The sequence below is a fragment of the Melospiza georgiana genome, chromosome 2 (genome assembly GCF_028018845.1).
Source record: "Melospiza georgiana isolate bMelGeo1 chromosome 2, bMelGeo1.pri, whole genome shotgun sequence".
In the NCBI taxonomy this organism is placed as follows: Eukaryota; Metazoa; Chordata; class Aves; order Passeriformes; family Passerellidae; genus Melospiza; species Melospiza georgiana.
Window position 1 is genome coordinate 101,682,422 of NC_080431.1, and position 24,559 is coordinate 101,706,980.

At 39.2% G+C, this 24,559-nt stretch overlaps 1 protein-coding gene across 2 annotated transcripts; it reads left to right on the top strand.

The window, feature by feature from the left end:
* Window positions 1-2,148: 2,148 nt before the first annotated feature.
* Window positions 2,149-24,559, top strand: PRPS2 (phosphoribosyl pyrophosphate synthetase 2). 2 transcript variants are annotated; one of them, XM_058045169.1, is made up of 8 exons: window positions 2,149-2,270; window positions 11,578-11,761; window positions 14,332-14,352; window positions 16,977-17,075; window positions 18,119-18,243; window positions 20,074-20,247; window positions 22,814-22,973; window positions 23,835-24,559. In XM_058045169.1, the coding sequence occupies exons 1-8, from the start codon at window positions 2,149-2,151 to the stop codon at window positions 23,925-23,927; spliced, it is 978 nt and encodes a 325-aa protein (XP_057901152.1). In that variant the 3' UTR covers window positions 23,928-24,559. The 2 variants fall into 2 exon arrangements, with proteins under 2 accessions (XP_057901152.1, XP_057901153.1); XM_058045170.1 differs by lacking the exon at window positions 14,332-14,352.

Sequence of the window (24,559 nt, forward strand, 5' to 3'; positions counted from 1 at the left end):
TTTGAATTCTGATCTGCTATTTTCGTCTATGACCACCAAGGGAAATGTAATCACACTTAGCATGTCAATCACTATTATTTCTTTTGCATGACAGCCTCCATGACTACTTTTAATGTGTAGTTTCTATATTGTAGCTACTGGATAAACACTGTTGGGCATAAAATTTTAATGGGCCAAAAAGAAATGTCTGGATATCCTGCTAAGCCAGTGAATAAAGGAATATATAATAATTATGAGGACAAGAGTTTTAACTGGATGTATTAGGGAAAAAAGAACGGATCTAGACAATCACCAATTTCATTGTAAGGTTCAGTACTGGCAAATATATATTAAAAAAACTGTGGGCAATCCAAACTGGTTTTTTGTCTTTGTTCTGGTCCTGCAAACCATTTCAAAAGTTCTGGAGTTATTGAGTGGACAATGAAGTATGGCTTTCCTTTACTATGTTATTTTGAATTTAAATTGCCCTTTTCTGTCTAGCAATGTTTTTAGTTCTGATAAACCTGAGGTCATATTAACAAATTTCCTTTTTCACATATTTGAAACTTGTAGTCTTATTGGCAGCTGTGATGGCCTGTCACAGAATCTAAAGATTTTAGACTAATCGGTACTAAAAATCACAACAAAATCAGGACAGTGAGCAAAATTTGGAATTGCAAGAAACTCAATAAAATGTAGCCTACAAAATTAGTCTTTGAAGAAGATGTATGAACTGGAAGAATCACAAATTTGACTTTGAGATGCTTTATGAGCCTATGGTGCTGACAGTTAAACACATTTATTTTTCATTGTGTAAAAAGAAAATACAAAAAGAGCAAGTGGATGAGTGGGCCAAAAAATGGTCTTTGTATGCTGAGGTATTGGCAATGTATCAAATACCAAAACAGATTCTTCGATTATACTGTAGTAAGTCAAAATTCTTATATTTTCCATTCTGTCCATAAGCCGAATCCCTTATTTATATTCCCTCTACAGTGATGAGATACTTAGCAAGAAGTGTCTATAATTTGTGCAAGCATCTGGACCACCAAAGAATGGGAATGACAGCAACCCAACCTATCATCCCCCAGCTCCACAACCCAAAACATTTATTACCCAGTTGTTGACTAAAACATTTAATTTAGTTTGGGAGCATTTTTTTGTTTGTTTGTTTGGGTTTTTTTTGAAGAAGTTCCTTACTGGACTTCAAGTTCACTTGAAAAATTTACTAATCAACAATGGATTTATTTAGTAATGAATTATTCTACAGACAGAACATAAATAACCGTGTGTTCAAGACCCTGCTCTTTGAAGAAAATGCTTAAGACAGGAAAACTGAGGTGGTTCTGAAGTCACCTATCCAATGCAATCTATTTATTTGTATACAGACAAGTTAAAACAGCTCTACCTGAAAGCTAAGACCTTTTTATCTTAGTCAGTTTTCAGACAGCACTTTGCTTATGAGCATATTTCTAAGCAACAATCGACAAAGCCAAGCTAATGGAAAATATGTAGCGTTTACACAGAGTCGGTCATGGGCTATTTAAGGACAGCTCTGCTAAGTAAAACTAGTAACATCTCTAACCCCAAAAAATAAACTAGTAAGATCTCTCAACCTAGCTATAGCTGTATTCGGCTTTTTTTAGGTGCCGGTGTCACCTGAACCACATATCCCGAAGGCAGCCGAGCCCCGGTGAGGATCTTCCTTTCGTGCCTCTCTCCAGGGGCGGCATCGACGCGCGGGCAGACAAACCCGGCCCGCCTGAGGAGCGGAGCCCGGCCCGCCTGAGGAGCGGAGCCCGGCCCGCCTGAGGAGGGGAGCCCGGCCCGCCTGAGGAGCGGAGCCCGGCCCGCCTGAGGAGCGGCCCGGCCGAACGCTGCTCCAGAGGCGGCTGGGGGGCACGGACGGCACCGGGCTCGGACGGGGAGGAGGAGGCGGTGGCAGCCACCCCCCCACCCCCGACCGCCACCCCGCGGCCGCGAAGGGCGGCCGGCCACACCTGTGCCCCGCGGCGCCCCCGGCTCGCCCCGCCCCGGTCCCTCCCGCTCCGGGCGGCGGGGCGGGCCCGCACCGCCGCTATTTGACCCCGCACCGCGCTGCCCGCGCTCCTCCGCCGCTCTCGCCGCAGCCCCGACCTCGCCCGCCCGCCCGCCGCGCTCGCCCCCGCCATGCCGAACATTGTGCTCTTCAGCGGCAGCTCCCACCACGACCTGTCCCAGCGGGTGGCGGACCGGCTCGGGCTGGAGCTGGGCAAGGTGGTCACCAAGAAGTTCAGCAACCAGGAGACCAGGTGCGTGCGCCTGCCACTGCCCCGGCCCTCGCCGCGCGTCCCCTTCCCACGCCCCGCCGGCGTCACGGGCGCGCCCCGGACACACCCCCGCGCCCGGCGGCTGCGGCGGCCCGGCCCGGCCCGCTCTCCCCGGGACTGGCGGTGGGTTCCGCTCCGCTCTCCCCGGGACTGGCGGTGGGTTCCGCTCCGCTGTCACCCGCCCCGCTGTCACCCCAGGCTAGAGGCGGGTCCTGCCAGGGCGGCTGTGCCGGTGCGGGACCCGCGTACGGACGGCTCGGTGCAGGCGAAGCCGCGGGAGCCCGGCGTGGTACGGTGTGTCCCGGGCGGCGTTCGTTCCTGATTGTGCCCCTGCCTTCCCCCGCCCGCACAGGCACCGCACCGCAGGTGTCCCTGCTGGGTTGTCCCTTGGGAGCGCTCCCGTCGGGAGCTCCTCGGCCGGAGGAGGGCTGGCACGGCCCTGGCCGGGTGAAGTGCATCCTCCCTCCTCTGTAGTGGGAATGGTGTTTGCACAGGCAGCCCGTCTGCGATGTCAGGCGCATCCTGCTGCTCGCAGATAATTAACTGTGCAGTTGATCAACTTTATCTACCGAGACATAAAAAAAGTCCTATGAACTAGGGTATGCTGTGCAGTTTTTTAACTAGGTCTTCCCTACTTACCTACCTATATCTGCGTACAGGCAGATATGAAAACAGGATGCTGGATTAGATTTTTAAAAGCATCTAAGTCAAATTGCACTTGCAGAATTTGTTGCAACTGGTCTTTATTTTGCATTAGCAGCCAAGTGTGTGTGTGGTGGACCCACTGCAGCTCCTATAGGGCTCCGCTCCCTAGTCCAAGACTGATGGTCATGCATGAGAGTGATACAGGTTGTTGTGATGGCGTTGGCTCACGCCTGAAAGTGCAGTCATTCCAGATTTCTAGCCAGCCAAACACCAAAAGTAACTGGTAACAGTGTAAAAAATCCTGTGTGAAACCATGAGGACAGCTTTGCTCACCTGGAGTCCAGGAACGTGCTTGCCAGTGCTTTTTCTATCAATATTGCCTCTCTTTGCTAGTGTGTCATCTTGGCTTTCTGACCCACTTATTTAATTTGCTCAGTTTTAATGAACAGTTTCAAATTGAGGTGACAGTGGTATGTTCACCCCATGAGCTGGTGAGACTGCAAGTGCTCCTCTGTGTAGGTATGTGGGTCTAGGCTGCCAGCTCATTCTGAAACAAGCTCCTGCCGTAAATAGCTGGCTAGTCTCTGAGGTTCTCGTGTGTTTATTTTCATCTGTTCTTGTTCTCAATCTCCTGAAAAAGCATGTTTTCATTGCTTCCTTTGAAAGATTACCATGATGTGTTCTAAAATTGCTCTCACAAAGCTTGTCCTTTTCTGTCTACATTTTTGCATTCTCGGTGCAGTTGCTCTTGTTCTAGTTATGCTCACTGGCATTACTATAAACCCTCTTCCATTGGTGTTTATGCAATCTAATGTTTGCACACTCTAACTCTTCTATTCATTCCTGATTAAATGAAAGCTTAAATCTTCTCTCAATTCTTTCCAGCCCCATTCTCACTTTATTGCTCTTTGATCTCTTTTCTGCATGATAAAACTTAACTTGTGTATTTGGTTGCATGAATTCCTTGCTAATTTGTCTAGTTTTTTTAAATGTTTCTTCTCCAGAGACGCTTATCTTAATCTGTGCTTGAAACAGGAAACAGCAGAACTAAATTGATTTAGATTTCATCCAAGGCGGAAATTTATCTCAATTTGCATATTTATTTTATAAGATAAGTTAATTAAATTCTGGGCTTCAGGATACACCTATTTTCCCAGGTATGGAATATTCTATTTACCATTAAAAACAAGGTAGTGGTGACTGCAGTATCTCAGTGGTTTTGCTAATCTAGTAGTGCCAGTTTTTATTTTTAGGCAAGTAGTGATGTACACATATGCAGAATGTATTTATTAAAAACATTATTTCTGGTTGCTTCTGTTGCCACATGGCAATGCTGCCGTTATCTTTTTTATTTATTTTATTCCCTGAACTAATATGGCTTAATGTTTTAAACCTATAAGTGTTCGGGTTTTATTTGGTTTTTTGTTTTGTTTTACAACTTCCTTTGAGAGTCAAATCTGAATTTCCTGTTTCCCCTTCAGCAAGTCAAGTTGTATCCACTACATATTATTTCAAGTAATTTTGTCAATATTCTTAGCAACTTACTTCAGGATGTTGACTTTCCAGTTTTCTAGACTAATGTTCTCAATAAAAAAATCCCCAGCAATAATAGTAAGAGAACTCCTCAACAATGTATTTGAAATTAAACTACAGGTAAAGTTGATACTTATGCAGAGCAGTTCTTTCCTGAGGCATCTGGATTTTCAGTCTTTCTATACTGTTAAACTGTGTGTGTATATAAGCAAAAATTTACTTTTTCCTATATACAGTGACTCCAGCACAGTACTTTTAAAAAATTTTTCTTCCATTTTTAAATTTATAAACAAGTGTATTGGCATTATGAAATACACTTGCAGTATTGCAGAATACTAAAACCTGATAGTTAAAAAGCTCAAACAACCTTAAACCTTCCAGTGCCACTCCAGCAATCCCCCATGCAAACAGATAAGCCCAGGCCCGAGGGTCAAACTCTTGTTTTGTCAGATCTGTTAAGTTAGCAAGTTGCAGAGATTTACCTTTTGTTCAAAACTCTGTTTTGCTACCTGCTGCATTCTCTTAAATATAAATGATGCATAAATTGACAACTGTATGCTGCCCTGGGCTTAAATCTGTGCAAGAGGTCCTAGCTGGGAGCCTTTCACTTGAGAGTTGTAATTAGTCTGGCTGCAGAATAGAGTGGAGGGAAGAGTTATTAAATATTTTGCATTATATTTCAAGTCAGACAGGCTTTAGGTTTCAGTCCCAGTTCTCAGCAGCTGTAAGTGGGTTTGAGAAACTGATGCTGAGCTTAGCCAGGGATAGGACCACCACTGACAAGCACTGGCTAAGCAGCCAGTGCCTGTATGTTTACAGCTCCAGAACATTTAAAATAGGAAAGGCTCCTCATTTTTATCTGTACAGAGACTGGTGTATCTAGCAACAGTATCACAGTCATCTTCTGATTGAGGCAGTCTATATTCTTTCAGGTTCTGTAGCTGGTAAATGGAAAGCCTGTGCTGAGAAAGTGGGGAAATTGCTGCCAGACTCAATCACTGCCCCATTTTTTTCTCCCTTCCCTTTAAGCTGTATGGAAATGCTTTCATTCAGCTGGCTGCTAAAGTCAGGCAGCCCTACCAAATGCAGCACCAGAGCTCCTCACAAAGCTCTGGCTGTGGATGATAACTCTGTTAGCCTGCACAGCTTTTGTGTCAGTTAAGTGCCAGCCACAGTGGCGTGGAAGGCGCTTGGGTGGCACCACCTTATTTATCTGGCAAAATGATAAGGACTGCAGTGGGGGCTGCAGTTTATCTTCTTTAAACCCCACAAACCAACTGTCATCAGCAGTTTTGAGGCTGGAGAAAGAAGTCCTTGAACAGGGATGGCTGTTGTAGCCTCAGCATCATGAAACTGTTTGAGTGACATGTAACAGATTCATACAGATATTAAATACTCTGAAGGTTTTTGCAAAATTGTCTTCAAATACACTGAGGTGGCATTTAATTAGAGTTGCTGTACAATTAAACCCCAGTGCAGCTATTTTTGGTGAGTCAATTGAAAAAAATATGATAAAATGTATTACTTTGTAAAAAATTTTATTTTCTTTCAAGGTAGGGTATTCTTGCTTCTCTGAAGACTATTTATTTTAACTCTGCCCTTGATATACTTGTTATTCTCAAAATGGAGAAACTGCTCTCAGATGGCATTCTTTAGCACACATTTTTCCTGGTGAAAGATGGTTAGTGCTGCCACCCATTCCTGTGAGGCTCCTGGCTTCTTGCTGTCAGATTCACTGGCTGAAGTGAGTCTTGTAGATTTTCTTAATCCAGGAGGAAAGTAGTTGAAGTCCTGCCTGGCAGATGTGAATTTGAAGGCTTCCTACCCACAGCCTTATTCAACTGCTGAAGTTGGACTGTTTCAGAAATATCAAATTAAAGTGAATCTCATTTAGCTTTTGCAGAAGGAAATATGGAATGACTGCAAAGATACATTGTCAGCTTTGTGGGAAAAGCTGTGCTGTTGATATGAAAGCCACTACCTAGTGAGTAAATTAAACTTGATTTTGTGGGCTGATATTTGGCCTTGAAAGTTAGGAAGAAGTAGCTGATGTTTCCCTGGAGAATCCAGGATGGGTTGGAGTTTGTATTTCACACAAAGTGGCAAAATGAAATCACTTTGTTCCATGAAGAAAGTAACTGAAAAAATCAAGAGCAAACCCGGAAACTTATGTCCTAGGGATTTACAATTTGTCACCTGGCTTTAAGACTTCCTTCTTAATCCCCCATCAGCATCCTTGTCTCAGATGACAGATGACTGCAGCTGTCTCAGATGAGCCATAACTCCACTGCATCTCGTGTAACCTGGTTCCTTTTTGTTCAGCTGCTGTGGAGCCATGAGCTGTATCACCCTCCCTGGGGAGATACTTTGGTGTTTGCAGATCCCCGCTCATGGAATGAGCAAGCTCAGGTCACAAACTGGTGTTAGGACAGCTGAGGACAGGAAGGACTAGGGACACATGGGGACGTGAAGCGTTTCCTCATAGTGCCCAACGAGTGGTTCCCAGCTGGGCTGGTGGTGAGTCTGCCTCTCTCAGAGGGGACAGCTGTTTCCTGCTCTCCCAGCTTGCTTACACTGTCATGAGCTAGAGGAGGCTGGAGAAATAGATTTTACCAGCTTGGCTGGAGAAGGTAAAAATTGTTTCTGGACTGCACACTGTATGTGTTAAAGCCATAACAGTGTTTTGTTTGTATAGGGAATTGAAGACTCATCAAATATGGCCATTTATTGTGCTGTTCATTTCTCTGAATTGGAAAAGGACCCAAATCCTTTAAAGCTTTTGGTTTGAGACTTCCACTTATTTGACCTTGCCATATGCAGTACACTTTTATATTTGTGTAGATGCTAAATACTTGAAATTAAAAAACAACCTCCCCCCCCAAAAAACTCAAACAAAACAAGGAAAAAATAAAAAACAAACCCACAACACCACCTTCCCACCCCACCCCCCCAAGAAAAAGAAAACAAAGGCAAGCCAAACAAAACCCCCAATATGTGTGGATAATGGCTGACAGTCCCAGGTGTGCTGAGGTGCAGAGTTTGGTACTCAGCCTTTGAAGAGTTTTTGCGCATGTTCAGACTTGTTAGGCATTCGTTTCCAAATGTTTGAGGGTAGTTTTGGGCTGCATGTTGTTAAACCCAGAACTTGCCCAAGAAAAGGTGTTTTCCTCTTGCTGTGGCAGGCTGTGTGCCAGAGTGGAGGGTAACAAGATATTTCCTATCTTCTGGTGTTTACCACACCAGTGCTCTGCATCAGAGCTGGGCAGTTGTTAATGGAGATATGGCAGGGGGTTGTCTTGGAACTGTGGAAAAGCCTAGAGTTGAGGGGACACCATGGCTGCCAGGAGATATGGGATTCCTGCAGCCTTAAAACCAACTCTGGCATTTTTATTGTTTCTTTCTTGCTTTGGGCTTTGCTGGTATTCACTTTATGATGTAACATCACATCAGATGAAATATTTGCCAGTGAGTTGAAACTCTTGGGTTGAAAGACTTTACTCTGGGAAATGTGTTCCCAAAGGTAAGAGGTCAAACACACCCTGCTGCTCAGTGCTTGCCATTGGCTGGGTTTCAATGAGTTGCAAACTCAGCATGTGGATTTGTTTGATCACTTTTGAGATATTGATTCATTTGCACACCGTATGAGGACTCTAGACCTTCATTTCTGGCCTCTTCTCTGGGTGTTGGAAGGCCCTGAAGTACACATCTACCTTTTAGCATCTATTTTTTTTTGAGAAATCTTACTTTTTATAAGCATGGCTAGAAACTTAAACTGCTTTAATTATTTTTAAAAATACATAGAACCCTTTTAAGTGTATAATTTGAACATCCTAGCTATGTATTTACATTATTTACCCTTGTAGTCTGGCTCTGCATACTTAATCCCCTGTTTCCCACAGCTGCTTGGTTTTTAGTTAGAACACACAAATTTGTAATTCCATCCCTAAGTTCAGTTGGGACTGCACTATAAATCTGGCTCAAAAGGATCTCAATCTGTGATTACTCCTGATTCTGATTTTTGGTTAATGGATGCTTCAGCCATTGGAATATGTTTGTAGCCTAAGTGGGTTTCATGCTGTATCCTTAATTCATGGTTGCTAGTGTGTCCAAGTTTCTGCTTGTTAAATGGAACACTCAAATCAGCCTTTGCAAGTTGAAGGCAGATACCAACACTTAAGCTTGGTATTCATCATGTCCTGTCTTATGTGTATCTTTCCCAGCTAGAGCCTTGTGCTTCTGGATGCCAAGCATCTGGCTCAGAGTTAATTACCTTTGTTTGCTATTGATTTTGTAAATTTCCCTTTTAAACACAATTGTGTGGTGTCAGGGCTTTTAATGTGCAGGTTCTGTTGACTCTTCTTGAACAGAAATTTATTTAAACTGTTACCAAATAGGTGAATTTGATTAAATTGCATAAAACAAACAGAGCTTGTAATCTTGAGGCAAGAGCTTGTGTTTGTGTCCTTCCTCTGTGTCCTGACTATGTGAAATTGTTTAAATAACCTCATAAACAGTTAATAAGGTCATGATATAGATGGGGGAATTTAGTAGCGATGTTAATAAGATAACTGTCACAGAGTTTGACTGCAGTTAGCTTAGCGTTGTCTAATAGATATTTGAAATACAACATTCAAATACCTGATTCTGTAGTTTATAGTCTTTTATTGGTTGCCTGAATAGGAAAAAAAAGAAAGGGATGTGGCAAAAAATCCACAAACCAAAACCAACCCTAATTGCCAATTCCCTGCTCTCCCTCCAGTCAAAAAAATCCAAAACAAAAAAAAACCACCACCCAAACCCCCACCAGTGTGGTTAGTACAGGCTGTGTCTGCAACACAATGACTGGTTATCTTTTACTCTGGCTTGGGGAAGGTGAAATAGTCTGTGTGTATCTGTTGGTTGAGTCCACACAATACCTCCCAATCTTTGAGACAGTAGATAATTAGAGATACTGATCTATTGTACAGCTCTGTCTTGTTGACTGGGAAATGTGACTCCTTACATTTCTATGTCACAAGTAAGTATGTCATTCTAGCCTTAAAAACATGGCTACACTTCTTTTCCAAATGCACTTAGAGAGAAAGAGGTAAGATGTTTGTTTTCTAAGTTGTTTACAAGTTGATGTTTATTGGTAGCCCAAAATCATAAGAAAAAAATACAATTAGTGACAATGGAAAAATAACATGGTATTAACCAGACCTATATTTATCTGAAAGTATATTCCTTGACCTTCTGAAAACTGTGATTTTTTTAATGATGTGCATAGTAGTGACAATATTTAAAAAGAGTAAAACAGCTCCAAGTGTTCTTTCGGTATATAGTGAACACTAAGATCATATACTTTTGTCACTCAGCCAATGTTTTTCCTAGTATGTAATGTTAGACTGTTAAATTAGCTGTTCTCTTTTCTTCTTAAGTAATAAAATAATTTTTCTTTGGGCATATTCCAAAGGTGTGGTATATGACAACATTCATTATAAAGCAGGTCTGTGTAACTGCTGAGTCAGGGTGCAATTAGAATTTTTTAAAGCCCTCACGATAACCACAAAGCTATAATAATGATTGCAGCCACATCTGTAAGCTTTTGAGTAGATTCCTCACATGGAGCTGGGTTTGTGTTCAGAAGGGCTCCTACTTAAGCCTGCCTAGTTTTTTCCAATCATGTATCACACTTAGCATCTTGCTGAAAAAACGTTATGTTGACCAAAACTTGTCCAGCTTCAAAAAGGGAAACAGAAAATATTTAAATCAAAGCACAATTCTCTGAATGGCCTCATTCCATTGATCAAAAACTTAGAGAGGAAAATAACAATTTTGTGCCTAAAAGATTGTCTTTGTGGAATAATGAAAGCCTCCAAAAGATTTCCTGACATATCTGCAGATAATGGTGTTCCTGATCACCTCTGTCCTTCCAGAGACCTGATGTTTGATGATTTGCTTTCTTTTGACCTTAAGAAATCCTGCTAGTAGCATTCTTAGGCAAAAAAATGTATTCAGTTAAGGAGAAAACTTAATACAGGATCTTTGGATAGTTTGTTTGGGCCTGCAGAGAACTCAAATAGGGCAGTGAGACCATGTACTCAACTATCTTGATAGTGATAAATCAAATGTGTGCTTATCATTAAGATGTTTAAAAGCAGTAAATTCCTTTCTGCAGAAAGCTCATGAGTCTTGCATAGCACCCTGAGAGTTGATAAACAAAACTTGTTAGGACTGTGTTTGATTGGAGCAAGCCTCAGCATTGAAGCACCCTTTAGAGAAATTATTCTACCCACATCTGGGCCATTTGGATGGCTTCCAATCAGAAACTTCAGCTTATTTGTGTCTTGGATAAAAGTACAACCTTTTAAAAGTTCAATATATTCTAGCATTTAATAACTGAGACTAACATACTAGAGCATGAATTTGCAAGGTCTGATCACTTAATTGTTTAGGAAGTCTGTATGTTTTGTGTACATTGTGCATGGATTTAGGGAAAAACTAAGGTTTTTCTGTTCTATTTATATGTAAGTTTTGAAGTAACAGATATGAAAAGTTAGTGTGGTTCACTAGTAGATGTCTTTTGCTTGGATCTAGAATTGAGAAAGGATTATGCATTCAACAGTTTTGTTTTATTTTTCCTGTTTAAGTTCAATTTAATTTTTGAATTCTGTGGTGTGAGCAGTGATTGATCCCAGAATTTGTCTTGAAATCTGTGGAAGAACAAAAAAACTTAGATACTCACATAAGGAACCAAAGCACGTAAGCACAGTCAGAGGAAACAGAACACAAAATGGCACAAAATGAGAGCTGAGCAGTGGCAAGATGTTGATTGGCAGCCTTAGCTTTTCTGTAAGATTTTTGTCTTAAAAACACTTTACTTGAACATCATGGTGTAGATTTTATAGCTGTTGGTTGGTGCTGACCTGATGAAGACCATACTGGCTTATATTAAAATTGTCAAGGAGGCTCTTATAGAAATCGCTGTAAAAATCATCCTACTCTAAATGGCAAGTTTACAGAAGACCTATGGTAGTTTGTTAAAATGCAACTGTTTGGGGTTTTTTATTATTTTTTAGTAATGCCTTTCCAGTAATTTAAGTGTTGAAATGATCATCTCCTGCTCTTTCAGTGTAGAGATTGGTGAAAGTGTGAGAGGGGAAGATGTCTATATTATCCAGAGTGGCTGTGGAGAAATAAATGACAACTTAATGGAGCTGCTCATCATGATCAATGCTTGCAAGATTGCATCATCCTCCAGAGTGACTGCTGTAATTCCATGTTTTCCATATGCCAGGCAAGATAAGAAAGACAAGGTAGGTAAGAATTGTCATTTTGGAAGGCTTCTATTCACTTTGCTTACTTGAAATTTTTTGAGATTAACAATTTTCATAAACATTTAGGTGATTTGAAAGATTTGGTCCCCCCCCTTTCCTCTTAGTATAATGTTCAGTTAGTTTATCTACAAGGAATGAAGCAAGACAAATTAGGTTTTTTGTTTGTGTTTTGATAATTGGCATGCCTTCAGTTTGCAAAAGTAGGTATATTCTATGTGTGTGGTGTTTGCAGAGTACTTTGCTAGCAAACTGCATTTTAAGGAATTGTTTATCCTACTTTTTCAAAGTTCTTTTTTTGTTTTTAAATCCCTTTTAATGTGGAGAGAACACCTTTTTAAGCATTTTAATTGCATGGAATTAAATACTGAATTCAAAGTGCTGTAACAATTATATAGGTAGGTTTTTTCCTAGATGGTTAAACAGAGCAAAATGGAAGGAACTGATAAAATCCACAATACATAACAGAAATTACCAAAAACATTATTTTATGCTGCCAGACAGATTTAAAAAAATTTATATCGGTAATATTTTTTTTTTATTTATGAAGACAAGAAATTGTATGGAAACCCTATAAATACTCTACTGATTTTCTTGCCCTTTTCCTGAATTTGGTCTGTCATAACTGTTGAATATATCAGTACAGTCCAGTTGGTAACACAATAACAAACCCTGTGTGGGAAGTGAGACTGGTTTTAAAAAAGAGAAAACTGGACTTTATCTCTACTATATGTACAAAAAAAGACCCTTTGAGAGGTTATATGAATGGTGCTTTTACCTAAGCTCCCTTGAAAAGAAGTAATAAGAAATGTGAATTTGGCTTTAAAGATTGGATTGCAATGGTTGTGTTTTTGGAAAATTGTCTCTCTCCTTTACTTTTTATAAATGGGCTGCCTCCTCTCTTTCCCTTTGGGCATCAAACCATTCTGCAAACCTTCTGTTGATTTTGATATTCTTTTAGATTAAAAACCTAACAGGACTGAAGTAATGGAGAAGCTAAAAATAATGGCAGTTATTATAAAATATGTAATAGTCAGCCTGTGATAAGAACAAAACTAAAAAAACTTATTTTCTGGTATATTAGTTCTTTAACTGCAGGCTCTGTAATAGCATACTACTACAATGAAAGTCTACTTGATATACTTTCAAAAATGGAATTCAGGAATTAAAATGTAAGACCCTATTCTATGTCTACATCTCTTGGTACTTCATTTTTGCTGTGTTTTGTAGTGGATGATGAAGTACTTTATACCAAAAGACCTTGAAAGGGCACCGGTATGCATTTTGTTGCTAAGAAGAGAAAGCATCTCACTATGTTTTGATTTCCCACTTCATATTGGGAAGTTCTGCTGTACCATCCTCTAAGTTCTTGGTGTGGGAAAAGGATGAATATATTCCAAAATTTCCATGCCTCTAAATTGTCGTGTCAAGGGTACCCAAATTTCATGTGGCAGACTTCCAGAGGTGTTTTAACCCCACAGTGTGGTGGCACAGTGCATGCCATCCAGGAGCATTTTGTATTTCAGAAATGCTGTGGAAAGTGATTTTGATGAATAGAGATTTTGAGGTTTTTTTTTCCAGACTGTTCTCTGTGTGTCACTGAGTTCCACAATTGTAGGCATATATTTTTTGTTGCTGTTGGTGTTTGTGGAGGTTTTTTTCCCCCCTCAGTTTTGCAATTGAGAAAATGTTTGCCATCTTTGGAAATTAACCTTGGTAGTTGACCTCTGTGTTGCAAAATAAGCTATAATACAGCTGTCAACATTGGGCAGCTATTGACAGGGACATCTTCCCTCCTGCTTGCATCAGATCACTTGGTCTTTGACCCATCATGAGTGCACAAGCTTTGTGTGCTGCCTGAAGTGTCAGTAAAGTGCCAGCCATTTTCTTCCTGTGGTCACACACAGATTTTCTTCTATGGTGGAAGACTTTGCTGTAGTTTGCTTGACTTTGAATTGAAGCAGTGTAATCTTCAGTACATGGATGTTGTTTTCTAGTTTGAATTTAAGTTAGTGGCTTTAATTCGTTATGAACAAAATAGACTGAGTCCTTGCTGCTTAAAATAAGCATGTATTTGTCATACCTCTGGTGCAGTTATGATTTCTGAGAACAATGAAAGTGCTCTTCATTTATTCATGTAAGGAAAGGGCCTTGTAGTAAAAATCTTAGTCTGAGCAATTTAATCTACTCTGAAAATTTTAGCACTAAACCTGAACTATCTTTAAATGAGAAACAGATTTTAAAAAAAGCAAAAACAAAGGCTTACTAAGAATGATAAAAAAGTCAGTAAATTAATTTAGATTCAGTCAAGTGCTGCCCTGAACTAGAATATTTCTGATGCACAAGCTAGGTGAACTTAAAAATAGCTCAGATGTTTCTGTGCTTTGACTATAACTACATTTATGCATCTTCTAATTATGCCAACCTTCCAAGCTGTGGGCAGGAAGCATTTATGTAGGATGCTGTAGAGATGCCTTTGAGATAAGTTAGAAGTAGTGACAGATGAGTTTGGTGTTCTACAGCTCATGTAACTTTGTTTTTTTGATTTGTAGAAGGGGTCCGTGGAGCGTTGGGTAGGTATAATTTATTTTTTTTTTTTTATCTAACACTACGCATTTCCGTTAATATGGCCTGAAAGGGTGAAACTCACTGGGTTACATTATGTATAACTAGGAACATTTTCAGTTTCACTTCTTGATTTCAGTTGTGTTTCACCTAGGCCATGGCAGTAATCCTGTGGAATAATTGCTACAAGAAAACCCCTAGATTCTAGTTTAAAAATTATTTGGATATTCAAGATAATGGCTGTCAATTTCTGAGGCTTCAAAGCAAATCTCTAATTTGTGAGATTATAAATTTGGTAATGCATTAGTGAACATTCAGTATCCATACACTTCACAACTGGCTTTCTTGGAAGTAAAAGTTCCAGTTATAAATCTTTGGGCTTTCTTTGGTTTTCTTTATTTTTTTTTTCTGTTCAGTGTGCATGTGATGAATATTGAGCAAGACAATGTACTAAGATGCTTAAAGGCAACAGAGCTTTGATCTTAATGGACAACTTTTACTTTCAGCAATGTGTCCTTTGCACAGTTACTTTTGTGGTGTTGTTTATATTAGCATTGTGGATTCCTCCTGCCACTGGTAATTCAAGTGATTTTTTAACAATTTCGTTTCTGTAAATAATCTAATGCTGCATTTCACACTAATAATTCTGAAAATAATCTAAAATTACATCAAAGAATTGAATAATGAATACTGTGAATCTGTGTTTTTACCTCTCTCATCAGAAGGGAACCTTACAAACTATGTTATAAGGAAAATCCTGAGTTCTCATTCACCTTTATCATCCAAGTTTCTGAACAATGAGGTCAGGTTGAATGAGATTCCCATGAAGGAATGTGTCTAGCCTGGAAAGATAGGATAATACAAGCAGGAGAGCAAACCTCTCATTTCAGATTTACCTGTTAGTCCAGCTTTAAACTAGAGGTTTGGAAAGAGCTGGTAAGAGAACACTGCAACAGAATGAAAAGAGTAGATACTATTTTATTTTTTTTTTGTTAGATGTTGACAGAGATTTGAGAGTATTTTGAAGTCCAGCTTAAAAGTGTCAGGTGCTAAAATGAGCTGAAGTGATCAGGAATTCAAATGGCATGAACAAAAATTTGCTACTAATAATAGAAATATCCAGAAAGCTTTGGACAACTTACAGAACTGAACTTAAATGAAGAGCAGTGTTGTTCTCAGTAAGTGGAAAATCAACTGTGCTGAAGCAGTAATGATGATGAACTCTTCTGGAAGTGATATGCATCTGAATTGCAGAGATCTAGGGAAGTGCTGGCTGTTGCATCTGCTTTCTGTGTGTCTTACACTGACAAAATGGTGGTGATGTTCTGTGAAACACAGCACACAAAAGGGGTGGTTTCCAAAATGAAGAATTTCAGTAATGATGGTGATAAACTTGATCTGGCCATAAAATGAGACTACAGTATCTCAGTTTCTGTTCTGGAAGTGTGTTGTCAATCTGCAGGTTAAAACAGAGAAATGCCCAGTGTCCGCCTAAGCTAGGAACAGTTTTGATGAAAACAGTTAAGATGAAAATGCAAATGGAAAAGCATCCAGGCTAAATTGTCAGTGATTCAGCTCATTGTCACTTATGCCCTTGAGCATCAATGGAAGGAAGACAGAGGTACCCTGTAATTGTGTGTATGAGCTGGAAGGAGAGGAAGTTCCTGGGAGGTGAAATGAGGCTGTTTGATAAAGAGATGTAGCAGGAGAGAATACTGTGCCAGCAGAAAGCAGTCTGATACTGAGATGGAAACTCTGACTTGCAGTTCTGCCTTTATGCTAATGTTATTGCCAGCTATTAGCCTTATTTAAAGATTAGCAAAAGAAGGCAGGAGGTTTTGTTTAGTGTAGAGCAAACTGTCTAGGGAAAGACAGGTTTTTACAGAGCTTAAAAAAATGAAAAACTTTGGAGTAACCAAAAAATAGTGAGGTATCCTCCAGTCAGTTTCCTTTTTTTTTGTTTGTTCTGCATCCTTGATGCTTTTAAAAACCTCTTGACATTGGCATTAACTTTGCTAATAAGATTGTTATTCTTTTCATTCTTTCTACTTAGGATTTCATCAACCTCCCCTGTGCCTTTTGGGAGTTCTAGACTCCTAATTGCATCCAGGAATTAAACATAAATTTACAAAAAAAAAAGTCAGGGTAAAAGACCCCTGTCAACAAGGATCTGCTACAAGCTTTACTGTGTTATGAAGCAATGCTTGATACTAACATTGTTTTAAAGCAGTGTTCTCAAAATTTGGGTCCATTTTGCCTTCCATCTTCGAATTTTGCAGTGTTTCTTAGAATAAGATAGAATGGAGTGTTTCTGTGGAGTAGAGAAGTGAAGTTAGCTGAAACTTTTAAGTAGAAGAATTGGAAAACTATATCTCAAATTTTATCTCTTTAATACAGAGCATTATTAGGCAGACTGTGCAAGCTGATTTAGGTCTTCCTAAATGCTTTACTGAGTTTCAAAACCCTAGGAGCAAGATTGACAGGCTGGTTTAAATTAAAATTCTGAAGCTTTTCATATCTAGAGTCCAGATATTGTAAAAGGAAAAAAACCAAGAAAAATAGCTAATCTTCTGATTCCGTGCATCTAGTCAAAATATTTTTTAAATGTAAATGTTTGTGCTTTATTTCTCAGAGCCGTGCACCAATCTCTGCAAAACTTGTTGCCAACATGCTGTCAGTGGCAGGGGCTGACCACATCATCACCATGGACTTGCATGCTTCTCAGATCCAGGTTGGTTCTTACCTGCTGTCCTAGAAGCTCCACTGAATTAATATGACAAGCTGATAGTAATTCTCTGTGGCTTTGGTCATTATTTTGAAAGGCTATGTACAGAACTGTGAGGGTTCAGAGGAAGTCTTGCTACCTGTTTCTAATGAAACTCCATTTTAGAAAGAAACCAGTCTCGATTTTATGAGGTGATTTTGCAGTTACTTCAAATATTTATGCATTGGAGCTGTGGTAGAATTTGCCAAGTCTAATGTAAGAGCTTCCAGAATATAAAATATACTGGCTTGGGGCAAGTTCTCTTAATCTTAGCCTTGTCAGAGATTATAGTATTGCCCTAGGTAGAGTTTTGTTGTTACAGCCAAGGGTGTAATATTTTCTTAAAAGAAGTGGAGATGGAGCCTGGCAACCCTTTTCTGGCTTACTGCTGAATCCAACAAATCACAAAACCTTTGCTTCAGACACAGAGCAGACATAATTTGTCATTCTCATGTGTATCTTGTTTTAAGGGAACTTATTTTTTACAGAAAACACCAAATCTTTCAGTTCTGGCGCTCCGTTTAATCAGAATTTCTTATTATGCTAGATGGCTGTCACATAAATAAAAAGGTCTAAACCAGATTTCTTGTTTTTACAACTTGTACCAAGATTCCATTTTGGTTTGCATCCTCCCCATGTTGAAATACTGCTGTTAATGTCAAGCAGTTGAAATTTATGGTAGCTGAGTATTATTCACTGGATGTTTTGAGAGCTTTTCACTAGCATGAATTTACTTGAGTGCCTGAAGGTGATCATCTTTCCTGATTTTTATATCAATTGGGAACACCTGTTTCCTTTTTCACTACTCTTGGGTGATATTTTTCAAGACCTTAATGTTTATTTGACTTCAGCAGCATTTGACAGTAGTATCAAAAGCAGAATTAGACCAGTGTAAAATACTAATGAAGTTCTGCCATTTATGAAAGGCAAAGGCTGGATTCTTTCCCTTTGTCTTCATTCCAGGTAAGATACAAACACATATTTATGAAACTCTTTCTCTTTTGGACTAGGGTTTCTTTGACATTCCAGTAGATAACCTGTATGCAGAACCTGCAGTCCTGCAGTGGATTAAAGAGAACATTCCTGAGTGGAGAAACTGTATCATAGTCTCACCTGATGCAGGTGGTGCAAAAAGGTACTCTACAAACCTAAACCAATTAGATGTACATATAGTTAGTGGTTAATGATCTAGTTTGTCTAGTCTTCTATATTCCTCTAGAATTGTGCAAAATAAAGGGTACAACACTGATGAATCCAACTGCATTGTAGAAACAGAACAACTACTTCTTCCAATGCTGTTCATGCTTAAAAACATTCAGCAGCTTTCTATACTCTAAAGATATTTTTCTCTCTCCCTGGATGTGGCCTCATTAGCTGAATCCCTCCACCAGAGGGAAGAGATTTTCCCTGCTGCTTGCCTCTTTAGCCAAGTTGCTGCACCTCTTCCTGCTTCGCTCTGGAATTGCCTAAGCTTCCCTTCTCTGTCAAGGCATATGGCCTATTCCCACTGTACCTGCTGCCATTTAGGTAAGAGCTTGCTTGACTCATTTCTTTTTTCTTTACATTATTGCATTCCAGATGTAAACCTGCTGACCCCAAGTTTTGCACTATGAATACTAAAAAAAAAGGGAATGAAAGTTTGAGTGGCAAAGGGTAAAAATAGAAAACTTAGTTCATTGGAGGCTTTCTTCATTCACAGCATTTGTTACTCATTTAGCAGACTCTGTTTTATTTGGTATTGATTGAGCATAAACCAATGCCAAAGCTCAGAAGCAGGCTGGCTGGTGAGGTCATAAAGCATGCCATTGAAGCAAAATGCTTATTCTCAGGTTTTATTGCTCATGCTGCTTCTGCAGAGGGAACAAAGACAAATGAAGTAAGACTCCTGTAAGCCCATAGCAATTTAAATGTCTGAACTGTAGTATGGGGAAAAGTGTTAAAGACTGTCATAATTTGATTTTAATTGAAGTCCTTGAGTCTGTTGTGAGCGTTCATGTTGTAATGATCTTTAGGGAAATATGACTGAGTGGAACTCCTAGTTGTTGGTTTGGGTTTTTTTTAGATTAATCAAATTAAGGATGTGAAGAACATAGAAAGAATTCTAAAAGATCACTTAGTCAGTTAAATTTCTTTGTTCCTATCAGGATACTGTTATTTTTGCATTTGGTTTTTATGCTGGTTTTGTTTTTAATGCAAAATACGATCTTTGCTTAGAATTCAAGCCAGAAGGCAGCATTTTTCCCCTACCAAATATTTTTGCATTATCAAATTAATGATACAAGTTTATTTTGTAAACTCTCACTGTATTTAGTAAAGATAGTAAAAGAACAAACTGGAAAAAGGCAATCAGAAGTCTGTAACAGGTGAGGTTTATTATTAGAAGTTTGTTTGGCCACCAGAGGTCACCCTGAAGAGTTTTAAAAGATCTTTGTCAAGCAGATGTATGCTAAGGGAATTATTAATGAAGTAAGCTACTTGATTACTAGTCAAGTACTGTGAAAAGAATTATTAATCACTATTAACTTGTTTGGGTTTTTTTCTCCCTTTGGCTTGGTTTCAAACCCTGCAATGGTATTTTCCAGTTAGAGTGTTAAAGTGCACATTCCCGTAGGCTTAGAATTTACTTCCCCCTACTTTAAATTACCTAGTGTGACTGGTATTGCAGCAGCTTAATAAAAGCTTGTGAATAGCTGAAATGTTTTCAAAGCCAGGCACTTAATGACAGAAAACTAAAGTCAACTCAATTAAAAAACCGATATTTGGGGTATAGCTTAAGACACTCTGGTTCATAATTAGCAATGAATTAGGATTGCTTCTACCTGTCTCATTCCTTGCAAAATTTTTGCTGTGGTAATTTCAAAGCCAGAAGACAAAAAACTGTGTTTTGTGACAAAAACATTTGTATGATTGTTTTTTTCTTTTAAAATGTTTCTCTAAACGTGATGCATTTCTTCCTGCAACCTAGGGTTACTTCAATTGCTGACAGACTGAATGTGGAATTTGCTCTCATTCATAAGGAAAGAAAGAGGGCAAATGAAGTGGACAGAATGGTCTTGGTTGGTGATGTGAAAGACAGAGTGGCAATTCTTGTTGATGACATGGCTGACACATGTGGCACAATATGTCATGCAGCAGACAAGTAAGTGTTATTATGGTCTGTCTCACTCACTGCACGGCTGATGGATACAGTTGTCCTCAAAGCCTATAACCCATCCTGACCTCTCTAGTATGAAGTCATTCTGACCCTTGAATTGATAGGTCACAGTTCTATGATTCAGCTGTGTCCTCCTTTTGAACATGAAATTGAGAAAATATTTACAGAAATATATGATCTGTACCTAGGAAGAGCACAGAATAAATAAAATGTCGTAACTTGAAAAGGGCTTGGGCCATCTAGTGCACTTTACAGTTCTAAGGCAGGAACCAACAGCTAAAAAACCATTCCCTCCTTCAACCTCATCATGGAGCCTTTCCACTCTTCTTAGGCAATCTTTAACAAAACTTTAGTGTTAAATCCAGTAAAGTATTTTCACCATAGTGTCCAAAGTAATATTACTTTTCACTGTACATCTTAAGCATAAAACTACTTGTGCTTTTCATCTGGGGAGGTGAGCATAAGTTTTCCTGTCTTCTGTCTGAAAGTTGGTTGAAGAGTTCCCGTTTCCCTCTTGACTAGAGTAACTTGAGTTTATTCAGTCTTCCCACAAGGTTTTAGACTTCTGCTCAATTGTGATGCCTTCTGGATTCCTTCCAGCTGTTCTACTTGAAGAGGAGCTTGTGAATGTAGACCCACTATCCTAACTAAGGCTCTAGCAGTAGAACTAAGGCTCTAGCTGAGCAGAAAGGATCATTTATGGTTTTCCAGGGGCCTTTATGGTGGTTTTTTTCAGGTTAGTAGTAAGTTGTGTTAATCTGGTTCTCAACCAGCAGCCAGGTCCTTTTCCACCAGCCAGCTTTTCAGCCTCTCTTCCCTGAGCCTGTGGCACGTCATGGGGTTGTTGTGACCAAAGTCAGGACCTAGGACTTGGCTTTATTGAACCTCTTGCAAATGGCCTCAGCCCATTGATCCAGCCTGTCCAGATCCCTCTGCAGAGCCTTCCTGCCCTCAGGCAGATCAACACCCCCACCCAACTTGGTGTTACCTGCAAACCTAACTGAGGGTGCCCCCACTCTGCTTGTCCAGATCCCTGATGAAGATGTCAAATGGGTTTGGCCCTAGGGGAACCCCACAAGTGACTGGCTCCCACCTGGATAGAACTCCATTCACTACTGCTTTCTGGGCCCAGCCATCTGGCCAGTTTTTTACCCATTGAAAATATACCTGTCCAAGCTACACAATGCAAATTTCCACAGGGGAATGCTGTGGGAAATGGTATGAAAGCAATGAGTCAGACATTGTTCTTGGTGGTTTGAAGTAAAGTTATCTCACAAGTTTACAGTCTTCAGTTGCAGACTTGCTGTTTGCACCTATATAAAGGATGTCAAAAACTCACATGTAATCTTATGTTTCTTACATTTTTCATGGAAATTTGATGAAATTTTGCAGAGATATTGTGTAGTTGTTTGCTATCTCCATCCTAATCTACATCATACCTCAAAGTATTCTTTTAGGCTGTGCCCTTTGCAGATCACAAATTGCCTAGCCAACATCTTTTTAATACTCTTGAGCATAGAAGTTAATTACTGTGAAAAACCTTTCTTTCCTGTTTGAGAGAAGTACTCTTTATTTACCTACAGTGCATTTCTAGAGACAAAATAGACCAAATTCTAAAACTGTCAATCACCTTCAATGTATCTGCAGTGTTCACTACGAAAGATGCTTTAGCTTCAGTGGTATTGCCTTGTGTCATGTTCTTAGCATGAATTAGTGTTTTTCATTAATGTCAAATCCAGGTGGGATGTACTTTGTGTATAATAAGACTCATGCACCAAAATACTCCCTAGAACTCTTTTTGCCTCAGCAACCTAGATGCATATCAAGGAGATGAGCTAAGGAACATATTTTCAGATACAACAAATGACTTTGTGATGATCTGATAAAATTCCTCAGGGCCTCTGTTTCTAAGGCTAGAGAAGCAGGTAGGACATAGCTGAGCATCTGGAGGCATTGAGGCCATTAGAAACTAAATTAGGATATTTTGAGTCATTCACAAGGTGTTCTAGATCTTTGATTTATACTTTTTTCCTCCTCATGCATCACTTCACTGAGTGCTTGGATCAGCAGCATGTCTTCCCACAACCTTGCAGTAAGCTAAGGTTTTAATCATTAACATTTCTTCTTCCTCAGAAACTCCTTCCAAGCAGAACTGTTTGAATTGCAAATGAAAATAAAGGGGGACAATAATGGACGCACAATGGAGATGTGAATATTGCCATCCAACCTATTTAATTTTTTGCCTGGTTAAGATGGAAAGCTTGTACTGGAGTTCATTTTTATGTTGTGCTGGTGTGGTCAAAAGCACAGCATTGTAGATTAGTAACACTGCTGCAAATAAGAACATTTTAATTTAATTATAATTTTTGTTGGGGATTTTTCTGAGACAATTCAAACTTCTTCAGGTTATACAAACATCAGAATTATTCTGTAGGCATTTTATATATAGGACTTCATAAGTAAAATGCATTTTAGAGATTTGTATCTGGCTTCATCTATAACCATATATGTACACATGCATCACAGCATGCTATTTTTGTGTGTTCTACAGGTTAATGTCTGCTGGAGCTACTAAAGTTTATGCCATTCTGACTCATGGCATCTTTTCTGGTCCTGCCCTCTCTCGGATTAATAATGCATCGTTTGAGGCTGTTGTGGTAACCAACACAATCCCCCAAGAGGAGAAAATGAAACATTGCCCAAAAATACAGGTACAGTGGTGTTATGTCATTTCTTTAGACTCAGTATTTGTATTTTACTGCTCACTGGTGCTAGAATTTGTGCCTTGAGATGAAATTAATATTCTTAAATACATTGTTTGCGAAACATTTTGCTAAAACATGCTAAAGAACTGTTTTAAGGGGATTCAGGTAATATAATAGGGCACTTCAAAGTATTTATTTGCCACACCTTGAGTATGCTTGATTGTTGAAAGAGTGACAAATGTAAAATTGACTGGGTTTTTCTTCTTTTTTTTTTAATTAATATTATTCATAAAATATTTGGATGTAGGACCTTAGTTATTCTGTTGAGGAGGCCACAGAAATCTTAGGTGACATTATTTTTCCTTGAAAAACACAAATGGAATTGTTCTGAAAAGTCCCGTGTCCCTTTTGGAGGTTTTGCTTAGTATAGAGTGGAGCAAAGCATAAAGGATTGAGGCTTTAAATGCATTACTGGATTTTTTTAAAAGCTTAACATTTGGTATTTATTGAAACAGGGCAAGCACTTAAAAAGGTGTACTTCCTTTAAATTGTATTTATGTCAAGCAGACACTGCCATCTGATGGCAAGAATTGTGGGGCTTTTTGACAGCATGCCCTTTGTCAGAAGTACTCAACAATATGAGCATTCAGTGATCCTAGTCAATGCATTCTTACTAAATTTTTGAGTTCTTATTTGGTATTATTGCAGTTCTTACGTATATATTCAATGCCTAAGCTTTAATGTTTTATTACTTTCTAGAAATAAAAGCTAAAAAGGTAGATGGACTGTTTGTTTATATGGCTCTAAACTGCATTGTTTATTGCTCTTGGCATGCCATCAAATTTTTCTCCTCAATTTTTCTTTCAGTTTATTGACATTTCCATGATCCTGGCAGAGGCAATTCGGAGAACACACAATGGTGAATCAGTGTCTTACCTGTTCAGTCATGTCCCCTTGTAACTGCAGGGGATTACACTGCATCTTTGCAAAGGTCTCTTAAGCTAGCACTGTTTTTAACTATGCACATCAACCATGAGAAATTATCTTTGTACAATTCGAGAGCTTGTATGTTTAATTATCATATTTGTCTTGTAATTACCATTTGTTCTTTGTAAATGGGCAATAAATCTCCATCTTGCAGAAAACTTAAGAATTCTCTTCAGAGTCTGGAAGTCTTGTGTGTTGTGCAAGTTCTTCTATGTGCCTGTTCTCACATTTGGCTAACTGCTGTGTCAGATCCACTTTTCTGTACAGAACTACAAACTGTTCACAGAACTTAACAGGATGTACATGTGTAAGATCATTCTCTGTGTTAAGCTAAATGCCACAGACCTGAGTTTCTTGTATCTATTAATCTGTTGGGCAAACAGCTGGAGTTTTTTGTTTATGTTTAAGTACCATGAACAGTATTTTGTAAGCCCTAATATGTAAAGGTCATGTTAATTTTGAGGAACTGTTAACATATACATAGTATCACCTGTTTGGTACACTTAACGTTCACTTTTTTTTCCCCACAAGATATTTGGGGCTGCTGTTTTCTTTTGTAAAGCTCTCATCACAATAAATTGTTCGCTTAACATCTATTCTGTAAA